This window comes from Mobula hypostoma, chromosome 16 (assembly GCF_963921235.1).
Source record: "Mobula hypostoma chromosome 16, sMobHyp1.1, whole genome shotgun sequence".
Lineage (NCBI taxonomy): Eukaryota > Metazoa > Chordata > Chondrichthyes > Myliobatiformes > Myliobatidae > Mobula > Mobula hypostoma.
Genome location: NC_086112.1, coordinates 18,058,619 through 18,084,347, shown reverse-complemented (window position 1 = coordinate 18,084,347; position 25,729 = coordinate 18,058,619). Strand labels below are relative to the sequence as shown.

General features: G+C 40.5%; 1 protein-coding gene across 1 annotated transcript in view; it reads left to right on the top strand.

The window, feature by feature from the left end:
* st8sia4 (ST8 alpha-N-acetyl-neuraminide alpha-2,8-sialyltransferase 4) overlaps window positions 1–12,766 on the top strand; it is a 93,176-nt gene extending 80,410 nt beyond the window's left edge. Inside the window, exon 5 of the mRNA XM_063068601.1 lies at window positions 2,743–12,766. Within this exon, the coding sequence (XP_062924671.1) occupies window positions 2,743–3,025 (283 nt within the window). The 3' untranslated portion in view covers window positions 3,026–12,766. The remainder of the gene's footprint in view (window positions 1–2,742) is intronic.
* Window positions 12,767–25,729: the final 12,963 nt, after the last annotated feature.

The window sequence follows — 25,729 nt, the reverse complement described above, 5'->3', positions numbered from 1 at the left end:
TTCTGCTTATCCCAGAGAGAGCAAGATCACAGTGATGCTTGAATCCATCAGAAGCCCTCCCAGACCCAGGATAAGAAATTATTTCATTATCAACCCCCAAAAAATGCTGGAGGGACTCAGCAAATCAGGCGGTATCCATGGAGAGGAATGAACAGTCGATTGTTTATTTCCCCTCCATAGATGCTGCTTGACCTACTGAGTTCCTCCATCATTTTGAGGGTGTGTTTGTGTTCCTCTGGATTTCCAGTGTCTACAGAATCTCGTGTGTTTACTATTTCATTACCAGGACTGGTACAACAGTTAGATAATATTAAGCCCCCACACATTGACCTGAACTGGAAAATGCCCACGTTTAACAGATTTTGCTCTAGTTTACCTCCACACTTCAGTACAAGTTAGCAAGGTGTGCACCTGTGGGCAAAATTATTTTAATCTCAATATAACACAACAAGAAAAGATCCTTTTCAGAACCTGGTTCAGTCTGTGAGCAATGTTCAAATTCAGTGTGTCCCATTTGCCTTAAGGACAAATCTACAGATTTGCTACAGCTTCTGCAGGGAGCAAAGAGGGACAACAGGTAAACGTATCATCCACATGTGGCCCGTAAAACTACTAGTGGAGTTGGAGACAGAATACTGACAATGCCTGCTGTCCACACTCTGAAATAATCAGCCAGAAAGAGGTGGATTTGTAGCTTTTTTGCTTCATTTTTTTTCTCTGGAAAAAATGGAGTGATCCTGTGGGCTGTACTAAAATACATTAATGGCTATCAGTCTGGAGACCCTCCTGTGTTCACTGTGTTACACTGGCCAGAGGAAATCATTCTTGTGATCCAAGACCGGTGAGTTGCCTTGCAGCATTACCAAGGCTTTCAATGGAGCGTTGATTTATGTAGTGGTGAGGGCTGCTTCCTTTTGAGCAACACTGGTCAGTCTCCAAGAAATCAAGATACCCCTAAGCACAAGGGATTCAGCAGATGCTGGAAATCCAGAGTAACACACCCACTCAGTAGGTCAGGCAGCATTTTCTGGAGAGGAATAAAGGGCCGATATGTTTCGGGCCGAGACCCTGATGAAGCATATCAGCCCAAAACGTTGGCTCGAGATTCCGCTCAGGTTGTTCCGTCGCACTTCCCTCCAACTTTTTATGCTGGCTATCTCCCTTCTTTCCTTCCAGTCTAGAAGAAGGATCTAAATCTGAAGCTTCAACTGCAAAAGAAGTTCTGCAGATGCTGGAAATCTAGAGTAACACACATAAAATGCTGGAGGAAATCAGCAGGTCGGGCAGCATCTATGAAAATGAATAAGCAGCCAACGTTTCGGAGCAAGATGATTCTTCAGGGCGGGAAAGGAAGAGGGAGGACGCTGGAATAAAAATTAAGGAGGAGGGGAAAGAGGACTTCATCTATCACCTTCTAGATAGTCCTCCTTTCCCTCCCCCCCCCCCCATCTTTCTATTCCAGCATCTTCCCCCTTCCTTTACAGTCCTGAAGACGAGTCTGGGCCCGAAATGTTGACTTGTTTATGCTACCCGACCTGCTGAGTTCCTCCAGTCTATTGCTCCAGATGTCTGGCATCTGCAGGGTCTCTTGTGTCTCTGTTATCTGGTATTTATTAGGTTGTGTTACAGCTTTTGTGATCATCATATTTGGATTGGTCGACTCATTTTGGTACAGTTCGAAGTACACTCAGTGTCTACTACGTACACCCTGTTAATGCAGACATCTAGTCAGCCATTCATGGCAACAACTCACTGTATGAAAACATGCAGACATGGTGGCATCCCGTTGTTGTTTTGACCAAACATCAGAATGGGGAAGAAATGTGATCTTTGTGACTTTGACCGTGGAATGACTTTTGTTGCCAAACGGGGTGGTTTGAGTGTCTTAGAAACTGCTGATCTCCTGGGATTTTCATGCACAGCAGTCTCTAGAGTTTACGGAGAATGGTGCAAAGACAAAAAAATCATCCAGTGAACGGCAGTTCTATGGGCAAAAATGCCTTGTTAATAAGAGAGGTCAGAGGAGCATGGCCAAACTGGTTCAAGCTGGCAGGAACTGTTTGAGTATCTGAAGGGGGGGTGGTTACACTTCAGCCGCGCGCTCCTAATATAGGGACACCTCGTATGGAAGGGGGAGGGTCACTCGAAGGATTTACTGCTGTGCTTGGCCAAGGTGGCCATTCACAGGTCTGGGTGGCAGACAGTCGAGGGCTCTGCCAGGGCCAATTGCCTGCCCTTCTGCTGGAGATATGTTCGTGTCCAGGTGTCCTTGGAGAGGGAGCGTGCAGTCATGATGGGTACAGTGGGGAAAATTCTGGGAATGGTGACCTACCCTCCCCCTAGGGAATTGACTGTTTTATCGACGGTAATAGTCATATTTAAATTTGAATTTGTTCACTGTCTTCTAAATACTTGATGTATTATGTGTATTTTGTGTAAATCAACTTTTGTACTTTTGTTAAAAAATAGCTGATAGGAAGGTGACAGTAATTCAAATAACTACATGTTACAACGGTGGGATGTAGAAGAACATCTCTGAATGTACAACCTTGGACCTTGAAGTGGATGGGCCAGCAGCAGCTAACCACAAGCAAACAATCAGTGGCCACTTTAAGAGGTATAGGAGATACCTAGTAAAGATGCCACTGAGTGTATATTGTAGCAATGTTCCTAACATTTGGGGGATTGTATAATGAAGGAGGTTATTGTAAACTAGTTTTTAATGTCTGTATGTTTTTACAGGTATTGGCTGACAAACAAGGTTTACATCAAACGACCAAGTACTGGCCTGCTGATGTACACACTTGCAACTCGGTTCTGTGATGAGATCCACCTTTATGGATACTGGCCCTTCCCAAAGGATGCGAAAGGTGCCCAGGTTAAATACCACTACTATGACAATTTAAAGTACAGATATTTTTCTCATGCTGGGCCTCACCGAATGCCGCTGGAGTTCAAAACATTAAAATCTTTACATGACAAAGGAGCCTTGAAATTAACCACTGGGAAATGCATCCAACCCTAGACGTCAGAGCACAAGAGCAAGATGGTGCGATGTTTGCACATAGTAGATTTTACGTGAAAGACAACTCCTCAGTGATAATTACAGCAAAGCTGGGAAATGCACAACACCCCGACTACATTTACTGCTTCAGATTGTTGTAATGAAATACAATTTCACTGCTTGGAGCAAAGAGCAAGCAATGATGTGTTAACAATTGATTGAATATTGATCGACAGAATGGTTCAGGTATTGTTGCTGGCAGAGCTCTGCATCCATTGGAGACTCAGATGTCCTGAGAACAAAACGGGGCCACGGTGTTAACTCGAGGTTAGTACTTGTATTGAGCAGCTCTCTCAGCGAGCAATCAATGCCAAAGTGCTGCCGTATGTAATAATCATAACTGAGCCACAGTTCAAAGAGACAACTTTTCTTATCTACTCAGTTTGAATCAGCTGAGGGTAACATCTGCTGTACGAATTAGAAGGGCAAGAGTGGACTGAAGAGACTGATAGCACTCTGCTCATTGTCACCAGTAGATACATAGCTCAAAGAATGTGGAGAAGCTGTGTAATGTAATGTGCTGAATGTGAACTGTAAACATGTTAAAGGGTGCCCTTTCTGCTGGTACCAAAGATCTTTATATACTGATCCTGTTAGAAGTTGCTTGTATTTGCTATATAACTTGGGTAAAACGTTTTGTGCAATTTCTACGTTTGGTTTCAGTTGGAGGAACAAGAAGGTAAAGTGGACTAAATAAAAAGCACAGGTTACAAGATCCTTAAAGCATGGGGAACTCTACTAGTTCTTAAAAATTAAATTGTTACATTTAAAAAAAATCAGCAGCAGAAGTCTCTGGCTAAATTTTCTGAATATAATTCTGTGAAAAATTCCGTTGTTTACTTTTTTTAAGAAACCACACAAATCTTGCCAGCACTATTTCTTCTTCCTGTAGATTGTGAGTTCTATGACACTACTGTGGGCAAATCAGATGTTCTGGTACATACGGTAAAGTTTCTGCTTACTTGGTAATGCTTTGTTTATGCAGATTTTGGAAGAATGTTCTTCTTGGAATTCTTAATCATTTGCAATGCATTCAGGAGGACCACTTTCCATTGAAGTTGCTCTCCCGGTTGTGTTATTAAAGTATTAAGATTAGCTTTATTTGTCACATGTACATCAAAACTACAGTGAAATATATTGGTTGCATCAAATCAACTCAGCAAGGCTGTGCTGGGAGCAGCCTGCACGTCTCACTTTCAGTGCCAACGTAGCATGCCCACAACTCACTAATGGTAACTGCACATCTTTGGAAAGTGGCAGGAAACAGAACACCCAGAGGAAACCAACACAGTCAGGGGAGAACACACAAACTTCTCCCAGGCAGCATCGGGAATTGAACCCGATGTTCCAGTCTGTGAATTGTTGCGCTGACCGTTATGCTCCCATGCTGCCCCTGAGTCACAGGGCGGGGGCAGTGAAGATCTGCCTGCAGGGCTCAGAGTGGATCAGAGTCATCCAGAATCTTGTATTTCTGTTAACGTGGTATTCATATGTAGAGTATGTTGGCAATTGAATTTAGAAACTAATGTGCAGCCTTTAAAACCCGAGTTCTGATCAAAGAACCGATAATAACAGATTAAAAATTGTTTCTTCACCTAGTTAATCTTTTCCCTGATTTAGGAATGTTTTTAGCATCCTTAAACATAACAGTAAGCACTTAAGCATTGTTTTTTCCAAGAAGATACCCGGCTAGAGACTAGGAATGCACAGTCATACTCATTTAGACCTCCAAGCAGTCTACAGGGCATTGAAAGAAAGTTAAGCAGATCCTCAGGTACTGATGTTATAATTTCACACACAATCATTAATCATGTTATCTCCATGAAGGTCCACCATTTCCATAGTTTGGAACTGCAGATCAATGCCGAAAGAGATTGTGCACGTACAAGTAGACAAGCAAGAAATCTTGTCTCGTCCCTGCTTACCCACTCTAGGTACTAACAGACCCGTCACTCTCTTAAATTAGCATTTGCTTACCTAAGACTTCGGGGAAGTACAAAAGAAAGATACTGCAGATTCTAGGAATCCACTCTGTTTTACAGACGTCGTGCAAAGTATCTTTGGTAAACCTTTTTGAAGGCTGTTTTATTTGATGTGGTGAGGACTCCATCTTAGGCTCTTAGCAGCCCATTTCCAGTTAGAGAAATCATATATGAAACCTTACTATGACTCATCTGCCTCATTTCAGACTGACACCAACCCGTCACTACCACTCCCACCTCTTCATTGTGCCAAATTATATGGAAAAGGCAAAGGTGTTCAGCTACTAATCTTTTTTGCAGGCTCCATTAGCATTTAGTGCCCACCACTTGCTGCTGCCTTGCTTTTATCAATTTACATGTTCACCCTGGCATCCAGTTAAGCACCACGTAGACACAGCCTTCTGCGTTCTTTACTGCTCTCTTAATCCTAGGGTTATTAAAGCCATTAGATTAAGAAGTAGAATTCAGCCATTTGGACCATTGAGTCTCCTCTGCCTTCCATCATGGCCAATTTGTTATCTCCTCTCAATCCAATTCTGCCTTCAATATTTGATAGGTTTCAATGAGATCTCGCTCATTCTTATAAACAACAGCGAGAATAGAGCCATTGTGTGGATTCAACACGATAACAAGCACGGGAGCGGCAAAATGATCCTGGCTGTGAGGAGCGTGAGGGAGTTACCCTTTTCCAGGACAGCTGGTGTCCAGCCGACGCCTGACAACGTCACAACCGACCAGAGACTTTTTTAAAATTTAGGGATAGAGTGCGGAACAGGCCCTTGCAATCCAATGAGCCATGTTGCCCGTCAGCCCACCTATTTAACCCTAGCCGAATCACAGGACAATTAACCCACTAACCAGTACGTCTTTGGAACGTGGGAGGAAACCAGAGCACCCAGGTGCTCACGGGATGGAGGTACAAAACTTCTCACAGAGGACACCAGAATTGAACTCTGAACTCTGACACCCCGAGCTGTTATAGCGTGGCACTAACCTCTGCTGTGGGATGGCATACAAACAGGTCTTCTGTGTACAGTTTGCAGCCAGCTACTTCTGGTGATCGATAACATAGATCGATAAATAAGATAGATAACAAAAAAAGCTTAATTAGGCTTCATGTGAAAGGGGGCTTTAAAGATAGAACAAATGTTATTTTATTTTGGGATGCCTCATGGTAACAGGACCTTCTGACTCAATGAGCCCACGCCGCCCATTAACATGCAGATGACCGATTAACTTGTTCATCTTTGGAAAGTGAGAGGAAAGGAGAGCACTTGGAGGAAACTCCTACAGTAACGGGAAGAGCATACAGACTCTGGACAGCAGTGGAACTGAACCCAGGTCACAGAGCGTTACACTAACCGGTAGTTTGCAGTGAACTGTCTCATGTAAACAACGTGTAGATAATAAAAATACAAGTTAAAAATGTGAAATGTTTTAAAGAAAGAAAGAGCAGGTTGGTTGAAACAAAATCGAATGTACACTTGCACGACAGTTCATTACAGATAGACTAGAGAAGTGAATTGTTTTACTTAGATGAAAATTCGCACCATCTGCTATGAACAAATAAAAGTAAATTTATTATCAAAGTGCGTATATGTCACCATATACAACCCTGAGATTCATTTCCTTGTGGGCATACTCAATAAATCTCCAGAATAGTAACTATAACAATGAGAGACCACACAACTAGTGTGCTCACTCAGAGGGCAGGAGACAAGTAGTGCAAATAGAAAGAAGAAGGTGAGTCCATTGGCTGTGGGAACATTTCAAAAAGTGGCAAGACAGGATTTGGGTTGCTAAGATCGTAAACGGGAGCCCTTATGAAGCTAGTTCCACCACAGCCAACAATACAGCCTGTAATGACTTACAAAAACAAAGAATGGTGGAAATACGAAACAAACAGTGCAGCTTCTATGAGAGAGAAACAGTTAACGTCACAAAAGCAAGAAAATCTACAGATGCTGAAAATCCAAAGCAAGACAAAATGCTGGAGGGATTCTGCAGGTCAAGCAGCATCTACGGAAAAGAGTAAACAGTCAACGCTTCAGGCCAAGACGCTTCATCAGGACAGAATTAACATTTCAGGTTGCTGTGGAAGAGCATGATTTTGTGGAATATGGCATCATTTGAATTTGAGGAGAAGGTGGAGCTCCAACCATAGACTTCAATCTACAGAAGAGATTACATAATTCATCTTTAAATAATGACCCTTTTGCTCCATTCTGTGATGCTGTTGTAATGCCAGAAAGCTGGTGACTGTAGGGAATTGTCCCTATGCTTCTGAATAGTCTTGGCCAGGAGTAATGAGTTTGGTGTTGGGAGGAAGAAGGTTAGGAGATATCTGGAGAATCAAAGTGGACCATATGAAAAGCAGCTAGCAGAAAATATAAATGTTTTAAGCAAAAGCAAATTGCTTTAGAAGTACTATTCTCTTCGCAGAAATCAGCATTGAAAGGTTTCTGAGTCAGTAATTTAGAAGCTTTACAGTGCCTGTAAAAAGTGTTCGTGTTTTATTGTTTTATAACATTGAATCACAGTGGAGTTAATTTAGCTTTTTTTGACACTGATCAACAGAAAAAGACTCGTGTCAAAGTGATCTAAATTAATTACAAATATAAAACACAGAATAATTGATTGCATAAGTATTCACCCCCTTTAAGTCAGCATTTAGTAGATGCACCTTTGGCAGCAATTACAGCCTTAAGTCTATGTGGATAGGTCTCTATAAGCTTTACACATCAGGACACTGCAATGTTTCCCCATTCTTTACAAAACTCCTCAGGCTGTGTCAGATTGCATGGGGATCATGAGTGAACAGCCCTTTTCAAGCCCAGCCACAAATTCTCAATTAGATTGAGATCTGGAATCTGACTTGGCTACTCCAGGACATTAACTTTGTTGTTTTTAAGCCATTCCTGTATAGCTTTGGCTTTATGCTTGGAGTCGTCGTCTTGCTGGAAAACAAATCTTCTCCCAGACCATAGTTCTCTTGCAGATTGCATCAGGTTTTCCTCCAGGATTTCCCTGTATTTTGCTGCATTCATTTTACCCTCTACCTTCACAAGCCTTCCAGGGCCTGCTGCAGTGAAGCATCCCAACAGCTTGATGCAGCCACCACCATGCTTCACAGTAGAGATAGTGTGTTTTGATGATGTGGGGTGTTTGGTTTATGCCAAACATAGCATTTACTCTGATGGCCAAAAAGCCCAATTCTGATTTCATCGGACCATAGAACCTTCTTCCAGCTGACTTCAGAGTCTCCCATATACCTTCTGGCAAACTCTAGCTGAGATTTCATGTGAGTTTTTTCAACAGTGGCTTTCTCTTCACCACTCTCCCAAAAAGCTGCAACTGGTGAAGCACCTGGGCAACGGTGGTTGTATGCGCAGTCTCTCCCATCTCAGCCACTGAAGCTTGTAACTCCCCCAGAGTTGTCATATATTTCTTGGCGGCCTCCCTCACTAAGTCTCCTTCTTGCACGGTCACTCAGTTTTTGAGGACGGTGTGCTCTGGGCAGATTTACAGCATTTCTTGATGATCGATTTAACTGTACTCTAAGGGATATTCAGTGACTTGGAAGTTTTCCATCTCCTGACTTGTACTTTTCAATACCCTTTTCACAGAGTTGCTTGGAGTCTTCTTTTGTCTTCATGGTGTAGTTTTTGCCAGGATACTGACTCACCAGCAGTTAGTGTCTTTTTACTACAATCAATTGAGACACCTTGACAGTGTTCTCCATTTAACTAATTATTTGACTTCTAAAACCAATTGGCTGCACCAGTGACAATTTGGTTTGTCATATAAAGGGGGTGAATAATTATGCAATCAATTACTTTGTGTTTTATATCTGTAATTATATCATTTTGTAGAGATTTAGAAACATAGAAAACCTAAGCACAATACAGGCCCTTCGGCCCACAGTGCTGTGGCGAACATGTACTTACTTTAGAAATTACCAAGGGTTATCCGTAGCCCTCTATTTTCCTAAGCTCCATGTACTTATCCAGGAATCTCTTAAAAGACCTCATTGTATCCGCTTCCACCACCGTTGCCGGCAGCCCATTCCACGCACTCACCACTCTCTGCGTAAAAAACTTACTCCTGATATCTTTTCACTTTTGTTTTCACTTTGACACAAAAGAGACTTTTTTCGGTTGATCCGTGTCAATAAAAGCCAAATTAAATCCACTGTGATTCAATGTTATAAAAAATGAAAACTTTCAGTGGGGTGGGGGTTAATAATTTTTTAGGCACTATTGCCTCTCGTATCCATAATGACAGAGCAGATCAAACCCATGATCTGAGATGCCTCTACCTCATTCCAACGTCAATGTCAGCTTGGAAAGGGGTAGAAGGAGGCTTCCATTTGGATAAAATGATTTAAGGGCAGTGTTTGGACTGAAACTTTTCTCATCCAAATATGGATAATAAAAAATTCCTATATCATTCTTTTATTCTGGAATTTCACCGACACTGAGCATAAAGATTAACCCAATATCTATTCTGTGCTTCGTGCCAGATTTTGCAACTGAATTGATCCCAGTGGATCAAACACAAAAATAGTTTCATACCAGTCCTTTGTGATCTCTCATCCCAAGCTGCAGTGTAGCAAAAAGCCTGGCTCGCATCCAATTTTGTTTCTGTCAGATGAAGATTCATATCTTGAGATGGGCCAGAAAAAAGTGAAAGGGAATGTTAGAGTCAGGATCAGGTTTAATATCACAGGAATATGTCATGAATTTTGAACATTGACTTCTCAAACTTCCACTAATGCCCCACCTTCCCCTCGTACCCCATCCGTTATTTATTTATATACACACACATTCTTTTTCTCTCTCTCCTTTTTCTCCCTCTGTCCTTCTGACTATACCCCTTGCCCATCCTCTGGGTTCCCCCCCCCCTTTTCTTTCTCCCTGGGCCTCCTGTCCCATGATCCTCTCATATCCCTTTTGCCAATCAACTGTCCAGCTCTTGGGTCCTGACGAAGGGTTCCAGCCCGAAACGTCGACCGGTCTTTTCCACTGATGCTGCCCGACCTGCTGAGTTCCTCCAGCGTGTTGTGAGTCTTGGCTCCATCCCTCCCCTCCTGTCGTCTCCTATCATTTTGGATCTCCCCCTCCCCCTCCCACTTTCAAATCTCTTACTAGCTCTTCTTTCAGTTAGTCCTGACGAAGGGTCTCGGCCCGAAACGTCGACTGTACCGCTTCCTAGAGATGCTGCCTGGCCTGCTGTGTTCACCAGCAACTTTGATGTGTGTTGCTTGAATTTCCAGCATCTGCAGAATTCCTCATGTCATGAAATTTGTTGTTTTTGCAATACATAAGTAAAAATATAAATTACAATAGTATATATAGTGCAAAAAGAGAACAAAAAATTGTGAATAGTGTACATGCGTTCATTGTCCATTCAGAAATTTGATGGTGGAGATAAAGGAACTCTTCTGAACCCTGAGTGTGTGTCTTCAAGCTCCCATACCTTCTTCTTAATGGTAGCAACGAGGTGGGTGATGGGTGGGGCCCTTAGTGATGGATGCCACCATTTTGAGGCATTCCCCTTTCGAAGGTGTCCTCGATGCTGGGAATCGCGGAATCTGGGCAGTTTATTATATTTTATACTAAATGGACACTCATCAGTTGCTATTCCTGAAATTAATTAAGCCCAGGATGAGGTTTACTTGAAAATATTCAGAGTATTCTGTTTAGTCCTGCTTAAAGAAAATACACAGCTTATCCCACATATGACTGATAGCCCACTCAAGGCACACCAGCAGCTTGGGATTCATTTGAAGCTGTAAAGAAATAACAGAGTATGTGTGATGATATCTACCCGTGAGGAATCCTTCATTCTTGCAGGATAATGTCCTATTTTATTCATGAGTTCTGGAAACTTTATCACACCGCCTTTGCAATTCCGTGAGAGTAAACAGAGATATTTTATTAAAAGTTTATTTTCAAGCATCTGCAACTTCCCAACTTCTTGTCCCTGAAATGAGGAGGAGATTTTTGTCGGGATTGCAGATGAAAACCAGCTGATGGTCAGGCTCCCCTCCCCTTTATTCACCCACCAATTACCTTTTAGCAAACACTGATCTGCAGTGCAGGCAGCAATTTTCCATCTGAAAGAGACAGATACAGTGATGCCTTCATGATAGACCACAATTCCACAGTCAGGAGTGTGATCCCTAGATTTTTTTCCAGTTGAAAGATTCTGGCATGGAGTATAAGAAGATTACTTGTCCAGAAGGAAAATTAGATCCAAAACTAAATTTGCCCTCTTCCACGGTTCACACTTTGAACAGGGAATTACAGTAGCATACCTGATTCCTTGCAGCGCCAGATCAAGAATGGAAGCAGGAATGAAAGAATAGAGCAAAAGAAAATAATTTTCTCCTGATGAAGGTTAAGGGAAGACTTGGAGGAGTGGTTCAAAGTAAAGGGCTTGATATTAATTCAGGAGGAAGTGGGTAGTCAGAGGACAAAAAGTCATTGGCAAAATAAAAATGACAGCGTGAAGAAGAAGTGTTTAAGCAGTGAGCTGTCACAATTCAATGAGACAATTGGACTTGAAGGGGAAAATATTACTAGTCTGTTGGAAGAAGTCAGAGAAAGGGGCCTAATTGTTAGTTCTTTCAATCAGTTCCTACAGTCTGTTCTAACTGGATTTGACTCACTTTTCTGGTTGCTAGCTCCCGCTCAGATGAAATAGGAATAATGCCTGTATCTCCATAGTGCTTTACAGACTTCATATTTCTTTAAATTCTTACAGGTACTATTTTGCTAAGCAGCTATGGAGCTATATTGCATTGCTTGCAAAAATATGAATTTTGAATTAGTCTGTTCTTTGCTCGTTAGTTGAATTGAGATAAATGTTTCCCAAGATAATGAGAGAACCCTGTGCTTTAGAATAATGCTAGGATAATTGAATGTTTTCCGCAGCCGTGGCACCTTTTTGTTTCGATTAGCCATTAGAAAAATAATTCCTGATGCTCTGATCTAAACCTGACTGTGACAGTTTGAATGAAAATGTTACTTGAATTATATGGCAGTCTTAAGGGCAGTGAAAATTAGTGCCAGCTCTGAAGGAGTAAATGTTCATGGTTCTCGTCTATACCATCACGTTTGTTACATTTACAATAGAAGTGCTGGATCTTTGTGCAAATTATAAACAGAAAGGTACTTAGACTTGTATTGCTGTCTGTCAGTATGTACTGTACATGGTTGAATGTTTCAGTGCTTCCTCTAGCTATCTTTATATAAATTGGAACAGAAGCAAAATTCAATGAGGAGACATTTTCCCAGCAAGAGAAAAATTTCTACAATATGAATATTATAAAATTAATTTAAATACAGTTTCTCTGAATGATACAGGGACAATTAAACATAAAGGTTTTTAAGAGTAATTGTCTACTTATTTCATATTGGTTCCATTCTCAACTCTGATATAAAGTTTATCATTATCTCAGTGCCTATTTTCTTTTTCTCAGAGCATGATGATCCACACCGGGCAGAGCTGAAAATGGTTTTATTTGGCTCAGGGCTACAGGCATAGGCTTTGGGGAGTGGTGGCGGGGCTTTGGAGGGTTATCCTCCCTTCCAAATCTGGCCAAGACCTTGACAACCTTATTGACTCGATATTTCTTTCCAACTCAGTGACCACGAGGGCATGATGCCCAATCTCCAGAAATGTTCCTGACCCCACTCCCATTCACGTTTCTTTGACCTCCCAAGGAAGCAATGGAAGTTGATATTGGGCACCAAAGGTCCAATGCCTTCCCAAGAGATAATATATTATGATACAAGACTCCCTTTAAAATCCATTGGCAGATTTTTAAATATTGTTTAAGAAATACAGCACGAATAGGCACTTCTGGCTCTTTAGCTGCACCACAAGCAATCAATTTAACTCTAATCTAATTACGGGACAATTTACAATGACCAATTCACTTACTAACCAGTACGTCCTTGGACTGTGGGGAGGACGTACAAACTCCTTACAGATGTGCTGGAATTGAACTCTGCACTCTGACACTCCGAGCTGTATTAGCGTCGCAGAACCAGTAAGTAAGACTTACCGGTACTGAGGGACTCCATGATGGTTGGAATTGAACCTGGAAAATGCCAGATGCATGGGATGAACCTTAATCCAGGAGTATGGGTTCCCGCAAAGTGGAATTTATAGCTATTTACCCCACATTTAAGCATTATGCTCCCACTGTGGAGAGCACGACTGAGATTCCGTACCTCCCTCTGCAACTGGATCCTTGACTTCCTAACCACAATCTGTGTGGATTGGTGATAACATCTCCTCCTCAATGACGATCAACACTGGTGCACCTCGGGTGTGTGCTTAGCCCACTGCTCTACTCTCTCTATACCCATGACTGTGTGGCTAGGCATAGCTCAAATACCATCTATAAATTTGCTGATGATACAAACATTGTTGGTAGAATCTCAGATGAAGGCGAGAGGATGTACAGGAGTGGGATACGCCAACTAGTGGAGTGGTATCGCAGCAACAAACTTGCACTCAACGTCAGTAAGACAAAAGAGCTGATTGTGGACTTCAGGAATGATAAGATGAAGGAACGCATACCAATTCTCATAGAGGGATCAGAAGTAGAGAGAGTGAGCAGTTTCAAGTTTCTCAATGTCAAGATCTCTGAGGACCTTACCTGGTCCCAACATATTGATGCAGTTATAAAGAGGGCAGGACAGCAACTATACTTCATTAGGAGTTTGAAGAGATTTGGTATGTTAACAAATACACTCAAAGACTTCTATAGATGTACCCGGGAGTGCATTCTGACAGGCTGCATCACTGTCTGGTATGGGGGGTGGGGGTAGGTGGGCTACGGCACAGAACCGAAAGAAGCCGCAGAGGGTTGTAAATTTTGTCAGCTCCATCTTGGGTACTAGCCTACAAAGTACCCAGGATATCTTCAAGGAGCAGTGTCTCAGAAAGGCAGTGTCCATTATTAAGGACATCCAGCACCCAGGGCATGCTGTTTTCTCACTGTTACCATCAGCTAGGAGGTACAGAAGCCTGAAGGCACACACTCAGCGATTCAGGAACAGCTTCTTCTCCTCTGCCATCTAATTCCTAAATGGACATTGAATCCGTGAATGCTATCTCATTTTAAAAATATATATTATATCTGTTTTTGCACGATTTTTAATCTATTCAGTAACGTATATTGTAATTGATTTACTTGTTTATTTATTATTATTTCTCTCTCTGCTATATCATGTATTGCATTGAATTGCTGCTGCTAAGTTAACAAATTTCACGACACATGCCGGAGATAAGAAACCTGATTCTGATTCTGATTACAGTTCTTCAGATTTTCAGATTTACATATTATAGATTTACTCTCTTACCATGCAACAATTCTAAGAATCAGGTTCATTATCACAATTCATTCAATATGAAAATAGTTTTGCAGCAGCAGCAGTACAGTGCAAAGACATAAAGTTACTATTAATTACAAAATAAATTAACAGTGCAAAAAAAGGAATAATTAGGCCATATTCATGGTAAATGGACTGTTCAGAAATCAACCAACAGAGGGGAAGAAGCTGTTGCTGAATCTTTGAGTGTGGGTCTTCAGGCTCCTACACCTCTTCCTTGTTGGCAGTAGTAAAAAGAGAACATGTCCTGGGCGATGCAGGTCCTTCCTGATGGATGCCGGGATCTTGAGTCTTATCTCCTTACAAGCATTTGTAACCCACTGTGAGATACAAATCAAATTCTGGCTGATGCATTGAGATAATATTTAATTTGGGGAGCTATTTCTAGTTTTCGTAGTATGAAAACTGCTGAGGTCAAGGTGATCTAAATTGTTGCAGTGGATTCCCCACAGAATTTGAGTAAGTGATGCTAATCACATTGCAATACGTTATATGCTTTCATTGTTTTAATATCACTTAGGTTTTCCCAAGACAGAATGTCTTTATGATACCTCAGTTCCTTTAAAATCCATTGGCACATTGATAAGATCGGTATTGAGAAATTGCTTGGTAGTGGGAATCCGGAAAATGCCAAGTCTATGGGATGAACCTTAATCCAGAAACATTTCACTTTAACTAACTTGATATTTATAAAAAAGTACAAAATTAAACCTTTGCAAATTTTATGGGGCTACTAGCCCTGGTGATAACATTAATAAAGGTTTTCTTTTTACTTCAAAAAGAGAAGAAAACATTTCTTCATGGCCAGGTAGGAAAGTAAAAGCAAAGAGAAATAAATTTCCGAAGTATAATTGTCCACTTTGAATGTCACTTCATTGCTGAGAGTTTCCATTATTCCTGTTTGCTGTCTCAGATTTGAGAATTCTCACATTTAGTTTATTTCTGGACCATTAATTTGTTCTCCTAAGCCTGGAGCTTCAAGACATCTTGAATTCTGATGTCATTTGTACTGGATTCCTTGACACCCACCTCATGAAGATATTCAGCACTAAAGAGAAACCTATTCCTTGTTAGCACAATGAGGGTGGAATTATCTATTTAATTTATTGATTTTATTTAGTGATACAGTGCAGAGTTGGCCCTTCTGTTTCTTCAAGCCAGACTGCCCTAGGAACCTCTGAAAAACCAATTAACTCTAGCCAGATCATGGGACCGATGACCAATTAACCTACCTGGTAGGTCTTCGGACTGTGGGAGGAAACCAGAGGACCCAGAGAAAACCCACGCATTCCATGGGGAGGATGTACAGATGCTCCTTACAGAATGACACTGGAATGGCACTCCGAACTCCGGGACGCGTCAAACTGTAATAGCTTTGCACTAACCATCACACTACTGTGGTGCCCAAAATATGTCCTCTCCCGATTGGCTGGCTGGAACATATGCAGTCCCTGAGCTGTGGCCTATCACTGGTTTTTATACTGTTCCAGCATAAATCCCCTCCTTTACATATTACAAATAAAAGTTGATGAAGTCTAATACATCACCTTGAGCCATAGTTCCTATCACTAACTCATTAAGTACTTCCAGAGTTCACTTACGTGGTTAAAACATTTCAATTTAGATTGATTTTTCTCCATGGTGTTCACAGTATCCACAGGGAGTATGCTCGATAAATCCAGCCTCACTTTCCTGCTTGTGCAGTTCAAATGGCTAGAAAGTCTGAAGAAGAATGACTTTTTTAAAAATAGTTTTACAAGCACATCAAATTCCAAATGTAAGTTGTATATCAAGTGCAATCTGAAAATATATTTCACAATTTATCTTGTGAAATATATAGAAAAATACAGTAAACTGGTGAGAGTACGCAAATTACATTCAGTACATTTGGTTTTAGTCAGGATTAGAGGTTTGTATCTCTGAGCTGACTTTTGAAAGTAAAGAAGCCTACTCTGATTTTAATTGCCTCACGTTACAACTTCTCCCTAGCAGAGCTATTTCCTTTGTTCCACTCATTCCCCTCTCTCATCTTCTCTGCTACCTAAAATCCAATTGTTTTTTACTCTCTTTCCCAGTCCCAAACATGAAATGTTACCTGTTTCTCTTACCACGGATTTTGGCTGATCTTTTGAGTTTGTCCAGCTTTTTTCTGTTCTTATTTTAAAAGTGTTCAACTGATTCCTACATTTTTATATCACCAAAGTTAGTCTGTTAAACTACTGTGCTGCGCCAATGGCTTTTGAGTCCACCTGGAGAAGGACGCCATTGAAATAGGACTAGAGAGTAAGCATTTCAACAAAAGCAAGGTCTCGCTCTAAGTAAGAACTGGAATACGATTTTAAACAAGGTTCGACAGTGGAAACCTGATTGGTGAGGACTAACCAATCAGGAGGGACGGATGACGGGAGTTGAGTATATATGCCACCAGATTAGACATCATCCGTCATGAAGATGGCAGAGTTTGTCATTGAAACACAGTTAAAATTGCACCTAGATGTGGCTGAAGCCCAAGAAGAGTTTATGAATCTAATAAACTGTTTTAAATGAATGACACTGACATTATCACTTCAAGTGATGTGATGCCCCTGTTACTACTTCCAGGTAAAGAAGATAAAAATCATCCTCACTTGGAAGTAATAAAATTTACATGTACATTCAAAAAGCAACACACAAAATGCTAGAAGAACTCAGCATCTATGGAAAAGAGTAAACAGTCGACATTTCAGGCCGGGACCCCCATGAGTTCCTCCAGTATTTTGAGTGTGTTATTCTGGATTTTCAGCATCTGCAAAAACCCATTCTCTCTGGAAAGATCAAGGGGAGCAAACCTAGAGGAAGACCTCGGCTTATGTACATCAAAAGCCTAGCCAGGTGGCTACACATCGAGGAAATGGAAGTCACCCAAAGAACGAGAACTAGATCTGTATGCAAAACCATGATCACCAACGTCTGCATCAGATATGGTACCTAAACAGACAGACAGCAGAATCTCTTGTGTTTATAAAAAGCACAGATGCAAATGATAAGCATGTTTATAACTCCCATTGCATCAGAAGTCTACTGAAATCAATCTAATGTCATCCTATCACCTCAACATAAATGAAAACGCAGCTACGTCAACTTTATTTACAGTATGTATATTGAAGAATGTCAGTTCAGATTCAATTTAATTTTGAATAATTCATCAGTCATCATCTATTGCAGACTAATGCAAAAGTATTGCATAAATCTTACTTGGAGAATGCGCTCAGTGACCACTTTATTAGTTACCTCCTGTACCTAATAAAGTGGCCATTGAGATTGTGTTTGTCTGTTCCAAAATCTTTTTTTGACAAAGTTGACTCTAAAATTTCTTCATTTATTTGGCAGAATAAAAACCCGAGACTGGGTAAAATACATTTACAGAAAGCTAAGAGAGATGGAGGCTTAGCATTACCTAACTTTATATTTTATTATTGGGCAATTAATATTCGCCATATGAAATTCTGGTTACTGGACCAGGATATACTATCCATTCCTAAATGGGTAGTATTGGAATTACAATCTGTTCAGGGTTTTACACTTGGCTCTATTTTAGGTTCCTCTCTTCCTTTTGATTGGAAACGCCTTAAACACGTGTCTAACCCGATAGTTAAATATACCTTGCGTATTTGGTTTCAATTCAGAAAATTTTTTGATCTTAATCAATTCGGGTTAGCGATTCCTATTTTAGGTAACATATTTTTTCCTCCCTCTTTTACGGATCGTGCTTTTCAAACTTGGAAGACTAAGGGTATTTCACAGTTTTTGGATTTATTTTTAGATGGTTCCCTTATGTCTTTTGAACAATTATCTAATAAATATAACTTATCAAGAATACATTTTTTTAGATATCTACAAGTTAGAAATTTTCTAAGTACTATACTTTCTTCCTTTCCAATGCTTCCTCCTACATACATTTTAGATACTATAATCAACCTTAATCCATGTCAGAAAGGTGCATCGGCTATGATTTATAATATTATTATGAAACTTAGGAAAGCTCCATTTGATAAGATTAGGGTAGATTGGGAACAGGAATTGGGGTTTACCATTTCTGTGGATGACTGGGGGCAGATTTTACAATTAGTCAATACTTCCTCTATCTGTGCTAAACATTCCCTAATTCAATTTAAAGTTGTTCATAGAGCACATATGTCCAAAGATAAGTTAGCGCGCTTTTATTCTCATATTAATCCTTTTTGTGATAGATGTCCGGGGCAGATAGCCTCTTTAACTCATATGTTTTGGTCTTGTCCTACTTTGGAAACTTTTTGGAGAGACATTTTTAATATTATCTCCAAGGTATTGAATATAGATATCTCTCCTCACCCAATTACTGCTATCTTTGGACTACCTAAAATTTCCAGTAATCTCTCCCCTTCAGCCCGTAGAATGATTGCATTTCTTACTTTAATGGCGAAAAGATGTATCTTACAACATTGGAAAGAGCTTAATGCTCCAACTACCTTTTTTTGGTTTTCTCAGACGATATTATGCTTGAATCTGGAGAAAATTAGAAGCAATCTTTATGACTCCTCATTTAAATTTGAACAGACTTGGAGATCTTTTATTCAATATTTTCATTTAATGTAATATATACCCTTCTTGTTTTTTTTACTGTTTTTAATGGAGGTCGGGATTGAGGACGTGATTTTAAGTTTAACTCTGTTTGGTTTCAAGTTAGCCCATTGCTTTGCTTTGCTTTTAGTTAGTTGCACGGTGGGGTTTTTTTTGTGGTTTTTTTTCTTTTTCTCTATTGATATATATATAAAATTAGTATACTATTATGTTACCTTGGTATGTTATGTTTAAATTACATTGTTTGTAGTATTTTTTTGTATTAATATCTTCTGTAATTTTATTATATTCTAACAATGTATTAGTGTCTATATGGCTTACCTTTTTGTATACTTATTTAATAAAAAGATTTAAAAAGAAAGAGATTGTGTTTGTCATCTTCTGCTGCTGTAGCCCATCCACTTGAAGGTTTGACTTGTGCGTTCAGAGATGCTCTTCTGCACACCATTGGTGTAACTCATGGCTATTTGAGTTACTGTCAGCTTGAACCAGTCAGGCCATTCTCCTCCGACCTCTCTCATTAACAAGGCATCTCCACCCACAGAACTGCTGCTCACTGGATGTTTTTTATTTGTTGCACAGCTGTCTGTAAACACTAGAGACGGTTGTGTGTGAAAATCCCAGGAGATCAGTAGTTTCTGAAATAATCAAATCTTCCCTGTCTGCCGCCAACAACCAACCCTTCCATGTGTCACTTCGATCACGTTTCTTCCCCATTCCGATATTAAGCCTGAACAACAACTGAACCTCTTGAACCTCATTTGTATTGATTTGCTGAGGAGAGTGTATTGACTAGCTGCATCACACTACTTCACTCAATTTCACTTGCCTCCTCACTGAAATGTTCCTACAGCCTATGGACTCACTTTCAAGGACTCTTCATTTCATGTTCTTGATATTTATTGCTTACTTATTATTTTTTTTATATTTGCACAGTTTGTTGTCTTTTGCATACTGGTTAAACACCCAGTTTGTGCAGTCTTTCATTGATTCTATTACGATTATTATTCTATTATGGATTTATTGAGTATGACGTCAAGGAAATGAATCTCAGGTTGTATACGGTGATATATATGTACTTTATTAATACATTTACCTGTAACTTTGATTAGATATTTGCATTAATGAGCAGGTGTGCCGGTGTACCTAATAAAGTGGCCATTGAGTGTAGATATATAGCCTAGAAATGGAAGGATTCCTTGTTCAAGACCAAAAATAACAGCAGGTGATATAGGTTTCCCATGGCAATGAAATCTGGAAATAATAACCAATATTTTGAACTGTTAAAGTAATAATGAAAGTAGTCAAACAAATTATCTCATGTGGGTTATTTGCTGGTTCTGCAGATGTTTAACTTCCTCAACCAGGTTTTAAACAATTTCATCAGTGTGGAAATCCACCTATTGCATAATCTTGTCAAGAATCACACAGGCTCGATGGTATCAGTTGGGCCTCAGCAACCTTTCATCAGGAGAGTGTCTGCTTGAGAATCTATTGGAAGTAAGCAGCAATAGAGGAATGCAATAAGAAAAACAGGATTCAATATTCTCCCGCAGACTTTCTGTCAAAAACACAACCGTTGACACTGCTGAAATGCAAAATAAGACCACTGAGTTGAAGTGCTTGGCTGTGGCTGTCAAGATTTTTTTTGCTTATAGTCTCACACGTTACACATTGTCTGTGAACCAGCAGACATTTTGTAAGGGCCAACTGCAATTTAAGATCAACAGGATGTTAAGCCATCTCTTGAAAATGACTATAAAATAACTGAGAACCAGAAGCTTGACAGCGACAAATGGCTGCTTTGATATTCATTCATTAAATCATCTGTGTTATTAAACCAGACAAATTTGTAATTAATATGCCAAAGATCAACAATTTTATATATAAGAGGAGCCAGAACTTGTTTTATTATGTATTCCTCTAATAATGCAGAACTCCGAGATCGATGCACTAACTTTTCAGCTAAATTGCTCTGTCTATTGAACCCACAGTACTGTGCAAAAGTCGTATGCATATACTGTATATATAGCTAGTGTGTGTAAGATCTTTACGCAGTACTGTGGTAACTTTATATATTGCACTGTATTGCAATACGGTGGCCACTGATTGTATTTCACAGGCTACTGCTGCCGTAGCTCATCCACGTCAAGTTCCACCAGGTGTGCACTCAGAGATGGTCATCTGCACACGATTGTTATTTGAGTTTCTGTCTCCTTCCTTTCAGCTTGAACTAGTCTGACCTTTCTCCTCTGACCTCTCTCATTAACAAAACTGCTGCTCATTGGATTCTTTTTTTTGTTTTGGTTTTTGCACTGTTCTCTGTAGTGCCTAGAGATTGTTGTGTGTGATAATCACAGGAGATCAGCCGTTTCTGAGACATCAAACCACCTTGTCCGGCACCAACAGTCATTCCACAGTCAACACATGAAAATCCGCAGATGCTGTAAATCCAAGCAACACACACAAAACGCTAGATGAACTTAGCAGGCCAGGCAGCATCTATCAAAGTCACTTAGATCACATTTCTTCCCAAATCTGATGTTTGGTCTGAACAACAACAGAACCTCTTGACCACATCTGCATGCTTTTATGCATTGGGTTGCTGCCACATGATTGGCTGGGATTAGATACTTACATTATGAGTAGTGTACCTAACAAAGTGGCCACTGAATGTTTAAGAGGGAGTTGGCGTTTGTTTCGTAATGCATTATATCTGCTGCTTTAAATTTTCAGCTTAATCGCAATGCCAGTTGACCACATTTCAGTCGAATTCCCCAGAGTAGATATATTGGTGCCGTCGTCTGCTGTTGGGTTGAAATGCTGCAATATGATCACAGATGGTTAATCTCCACCACATTCTCATATTGGGCTTTCAAAAGATCAGATAACACAGATACTTTACTATATTGTAATGATGTCCTCCACTCAAACTGAACTGTAGTGCTTATGTGTTTGTATGGTTAATACTGAAACCAGTCGGGCACAGATTAAGATGCAAAATTCAAGGTTGATACCAATCGTAACCCATCTCTCTTTCTCCTTGTAAGATGTACAAACAGAGAAGCTCCCCTTTCTAGTGATACTGTTGAAAAAAAGATGCTCTTGAAGTTTTCAGTTCACACAACGTGGAAATAATATGTTGGAATGTGTTTTCATAGTCATAGTCATAGTCACACTTTATTGATCCCGCGGGAAATTGGTTTTCGTTACAGTTGCACCATAAATAATAATAATACCATAAATAGTTAAATAGTAATATGTAAATTATGCCAGGAAATAAGTCCAGGACCAGCCTATTCGCTCAGGGGTCTGACCCTCCAAGGGAGGAGTTGTAAAGTTTGATGGCCACAGGCAGGAATGACTTCCTATGATGCTCTGTGTTGCATCTTGGTGGAATGAGTCTCTGGCTAAATGTACTCCTGTGCCCAACCAGTACATTATGTAGTGGATGGGAGACATTGACCAAGATGGCATGCAATTTGGACAGCATCCTCTTTTCAGACACCACCGTGAGAGAGTCCAGTTCCATCCCCACAACATCACTGGCCTTACGAATGAGTTTGTTGATTCTGTTGGTGTCTGCTGCCCTCAGCCTGCTGAAGGTCCCAATCAAATACCCATCTCCTGCCTGGTAAGATAGGTACTTTATTAACATTCTTTCTTTCTGAGAGCCACAATTGACATTACCTTGTACTATCAAGATTGGTGGTTGTAGTTCAAAAGATATCCTGCACATATCGTGATACAGAAGGAGCCATAGCACTTAGAGGAGCTCAGCATTTTAGGAATCATCTTTGCAAGCAAAGGGGGGATAAGCAGGAATACAAAGGACTAACAGTCCTGGCCTCTGACAACTAGCAGACACAAAATGCTGGTGGAACTCAGCAGGTCAGGGAGCCTCTATGGACAGGAGTAAAGAGTGGCCCTTCATCAGAAAACTGATAAATAAAATAGGTAATGATAGGAAGCATTAGGTTGGAGCGAATGCAGACAGAAGCAGAACCAGATAAGGGAAGTGTGCCTGAGAAGCGGGTGTCAACAACATGTGTAGTAGATGGGTGGAACCAGGAGGGAGAAGGGACAGAGATGGTGATGGGGTTGCTGGCTTGGCAGGAAGGGTTTGAGAAAAAAAAGGATACACGTGGGAGGATTTGAGGCAGATAGGAAGGAGAGTGAATAGGAAGGAAACTATCCACCTGAGGGAAGAGTTAATAAAATTGGAAAGCTCTATGATTATGATATTTGGGTTGTAGACTACACAGGTGGAACATGAGATGTTTTTTTCTCCACATTGCATTGGGTCTCATCCATGCAGAGTAGAAAGCTGAGGATCGACAGGTCACTGTGAGAATTAGCAATTGAAATAAAATGTAACAGGGAGATTGGGATGGCTATTGCAGGCCGCCATAGGTGCTCTTGGGGTAAGCCTAGGAAACTCTGTGAAGAACTTGGTCGCACTTTTAGAATGAACATGAGGAGGGATGTCTTTAGCTAGGGGATGATAAATCTGTAGAATTCACCACCATTGACTGCTGTGGAGGCCAAGTCACTGGGTATACTTAAAGTGGAGCTTGAAAGGTTCTTGATCAGTCAGGGTGTGAAAGTTTATGGGGAGAAGGCAGGAAAATAGAGTTGAGAGGGATAATAAATCAGCCATAATGGAATGGCAGAGCAGACTCATTGAGCCGAATGGCCTAATTCTACTGCTATGTCTTATGGTCTTATGTAGAGGAGGTCAGGAGGGTGCTAGGGGCCAGGGAGGGTGGGTGGGGAGGAACTAAACTCCAAGGGATGCAGAAAGTTCCCAATTTATTGAAGTCTACATGAGTAGCTAAAAGAGAACGTTGAAAAAGTAATAAAGAATATTCTAAGGTACTTGACACACAGGAAGATTTCAAACGCAGTACAGAAGCAAGAAATAGAAAAGATGAGCTACTAATTATTGATATGCATATTAATGTTGAAATTTTGCATTCATTAGCTTTTTTTCCCCATAATGCTGTAACTAATTTTTATCTTACTTTAACTGGTTAAAAAGATTACATTCAGTAATTCCGTGGCTAATCAAGTCAGCCATATATTCCTGATTACCAGTGGTATTTTTCCAGTCCTCACTCATTTAGACGGGAACAGACCCACTCAATCCTGGGAATCTCCCGGCCAGTGTGGAGAAGATGGTCAGCCTGGAGCACATGCATCCAGAGTGCATAGTCACTCTGTGCAGACGGAGGAAGGAGCTCACCGCCTCACCCTCCGATCTGTCTCCTCAGGATCTTCTCATCTGCATCAGGTCAGGGCCTGGCAGAACTGGTTGACTTCAGCCTGCAAACAATGAAACTGAAAAACAACAACACTATTACAGAACTCAAATTCATCTTTCAAAAACTGCTTCTTCATTTAAGGGACTTACCATTCTAGCTCGACATTTAATGCCGTGCTGCAGGAATAAGAATTTAGAATTGGTATTGGTTTATTTGTGTCTTGTAAGAACCATTATCATCTTATGGGATGGGCAGCCAGAGAGAGACTTACTGTAAATTACTGTTTTTATGATTATGTATTACATTGTACTGCTGCTGCATAACAACAACTTTCACAACATATGCCGGTGATATTAAACTTGATTTCGATTCTGATTCTGATTCTGAAAACAATAAGAGAATAAAGAATAAAGTGTTTAAAATAAGCTTATTAGTAATTCTTAGGGATCTACTGTACAGTCAGATCCAGAATGCTTTACCTATCAGATGTACGTCGACACACACAGTGGAAAGATCAATGGCCGCAATAGCCAACATAACCAATGGATATGCTGGGGGCAGCCCACGAGTGTTGCCACACATTCCGGTGTTGAACACAGCATGCCCACAATATTTAGCAGATCAACACAAGCAACAAGAATGACACCAGAACAACAGCAACCAAATGCTATTGTTCCCCCTCTCAGCCACTCGTACACGCATTCCTTCAACCCCTGGACAGACCACCTCCAAGCCCCCATCTCTGGTGGACTCGCAGACAGTAGGCCTTTGACTTCCCTGATCGACTCACAGACTCTCGGACCCAAGACTTTGGCCATTAGGCCTCAACTTCTGCACTTTCGATTGACCTTCGAGTATTAATTTTCGGTATTGACTGCAAGACTCACCGATTTAAAAGAGTTAAATGATTATAATATAAGTGATGGGTGATCAACAGAGAGCAGTGGAATTACCCTTCAGCCATCAGGCTCCTGAACCAACGTGGATAACTTCACTCACCTCAACTCTGCTCTGGTTCCACAGATATGGACTCACTTTCAAAGACTCTACAACTCACACTCTCAGCTTTCTTTCTTTCTTTCTTTATTTACACAGCTTGCCTTCTTTTGTACTTTGGTTGCTTGCCAGTCTTTCTTTCTTTGTAGTTTTTCATTGATTCTATTATATTTCTTTGTTCTACTTGAATGCCTGCAAGTAAATGAATCTCAAGGTTGTACTTGGTAACATATAGGTATATTGATAATAAGTTTACCTTGAACTTTGAATTCTGCACTATTGGAGCAGGGCATTATAAAGTACGTTCAAAGTGTCCAAACAACTGAACTTGGGCATATGACTAATGATTTTATGCAGTTTATTAACAAGGTGCTTTGGATTAATAAAGATCAAATAAGTTATTTCTGCTTGTTG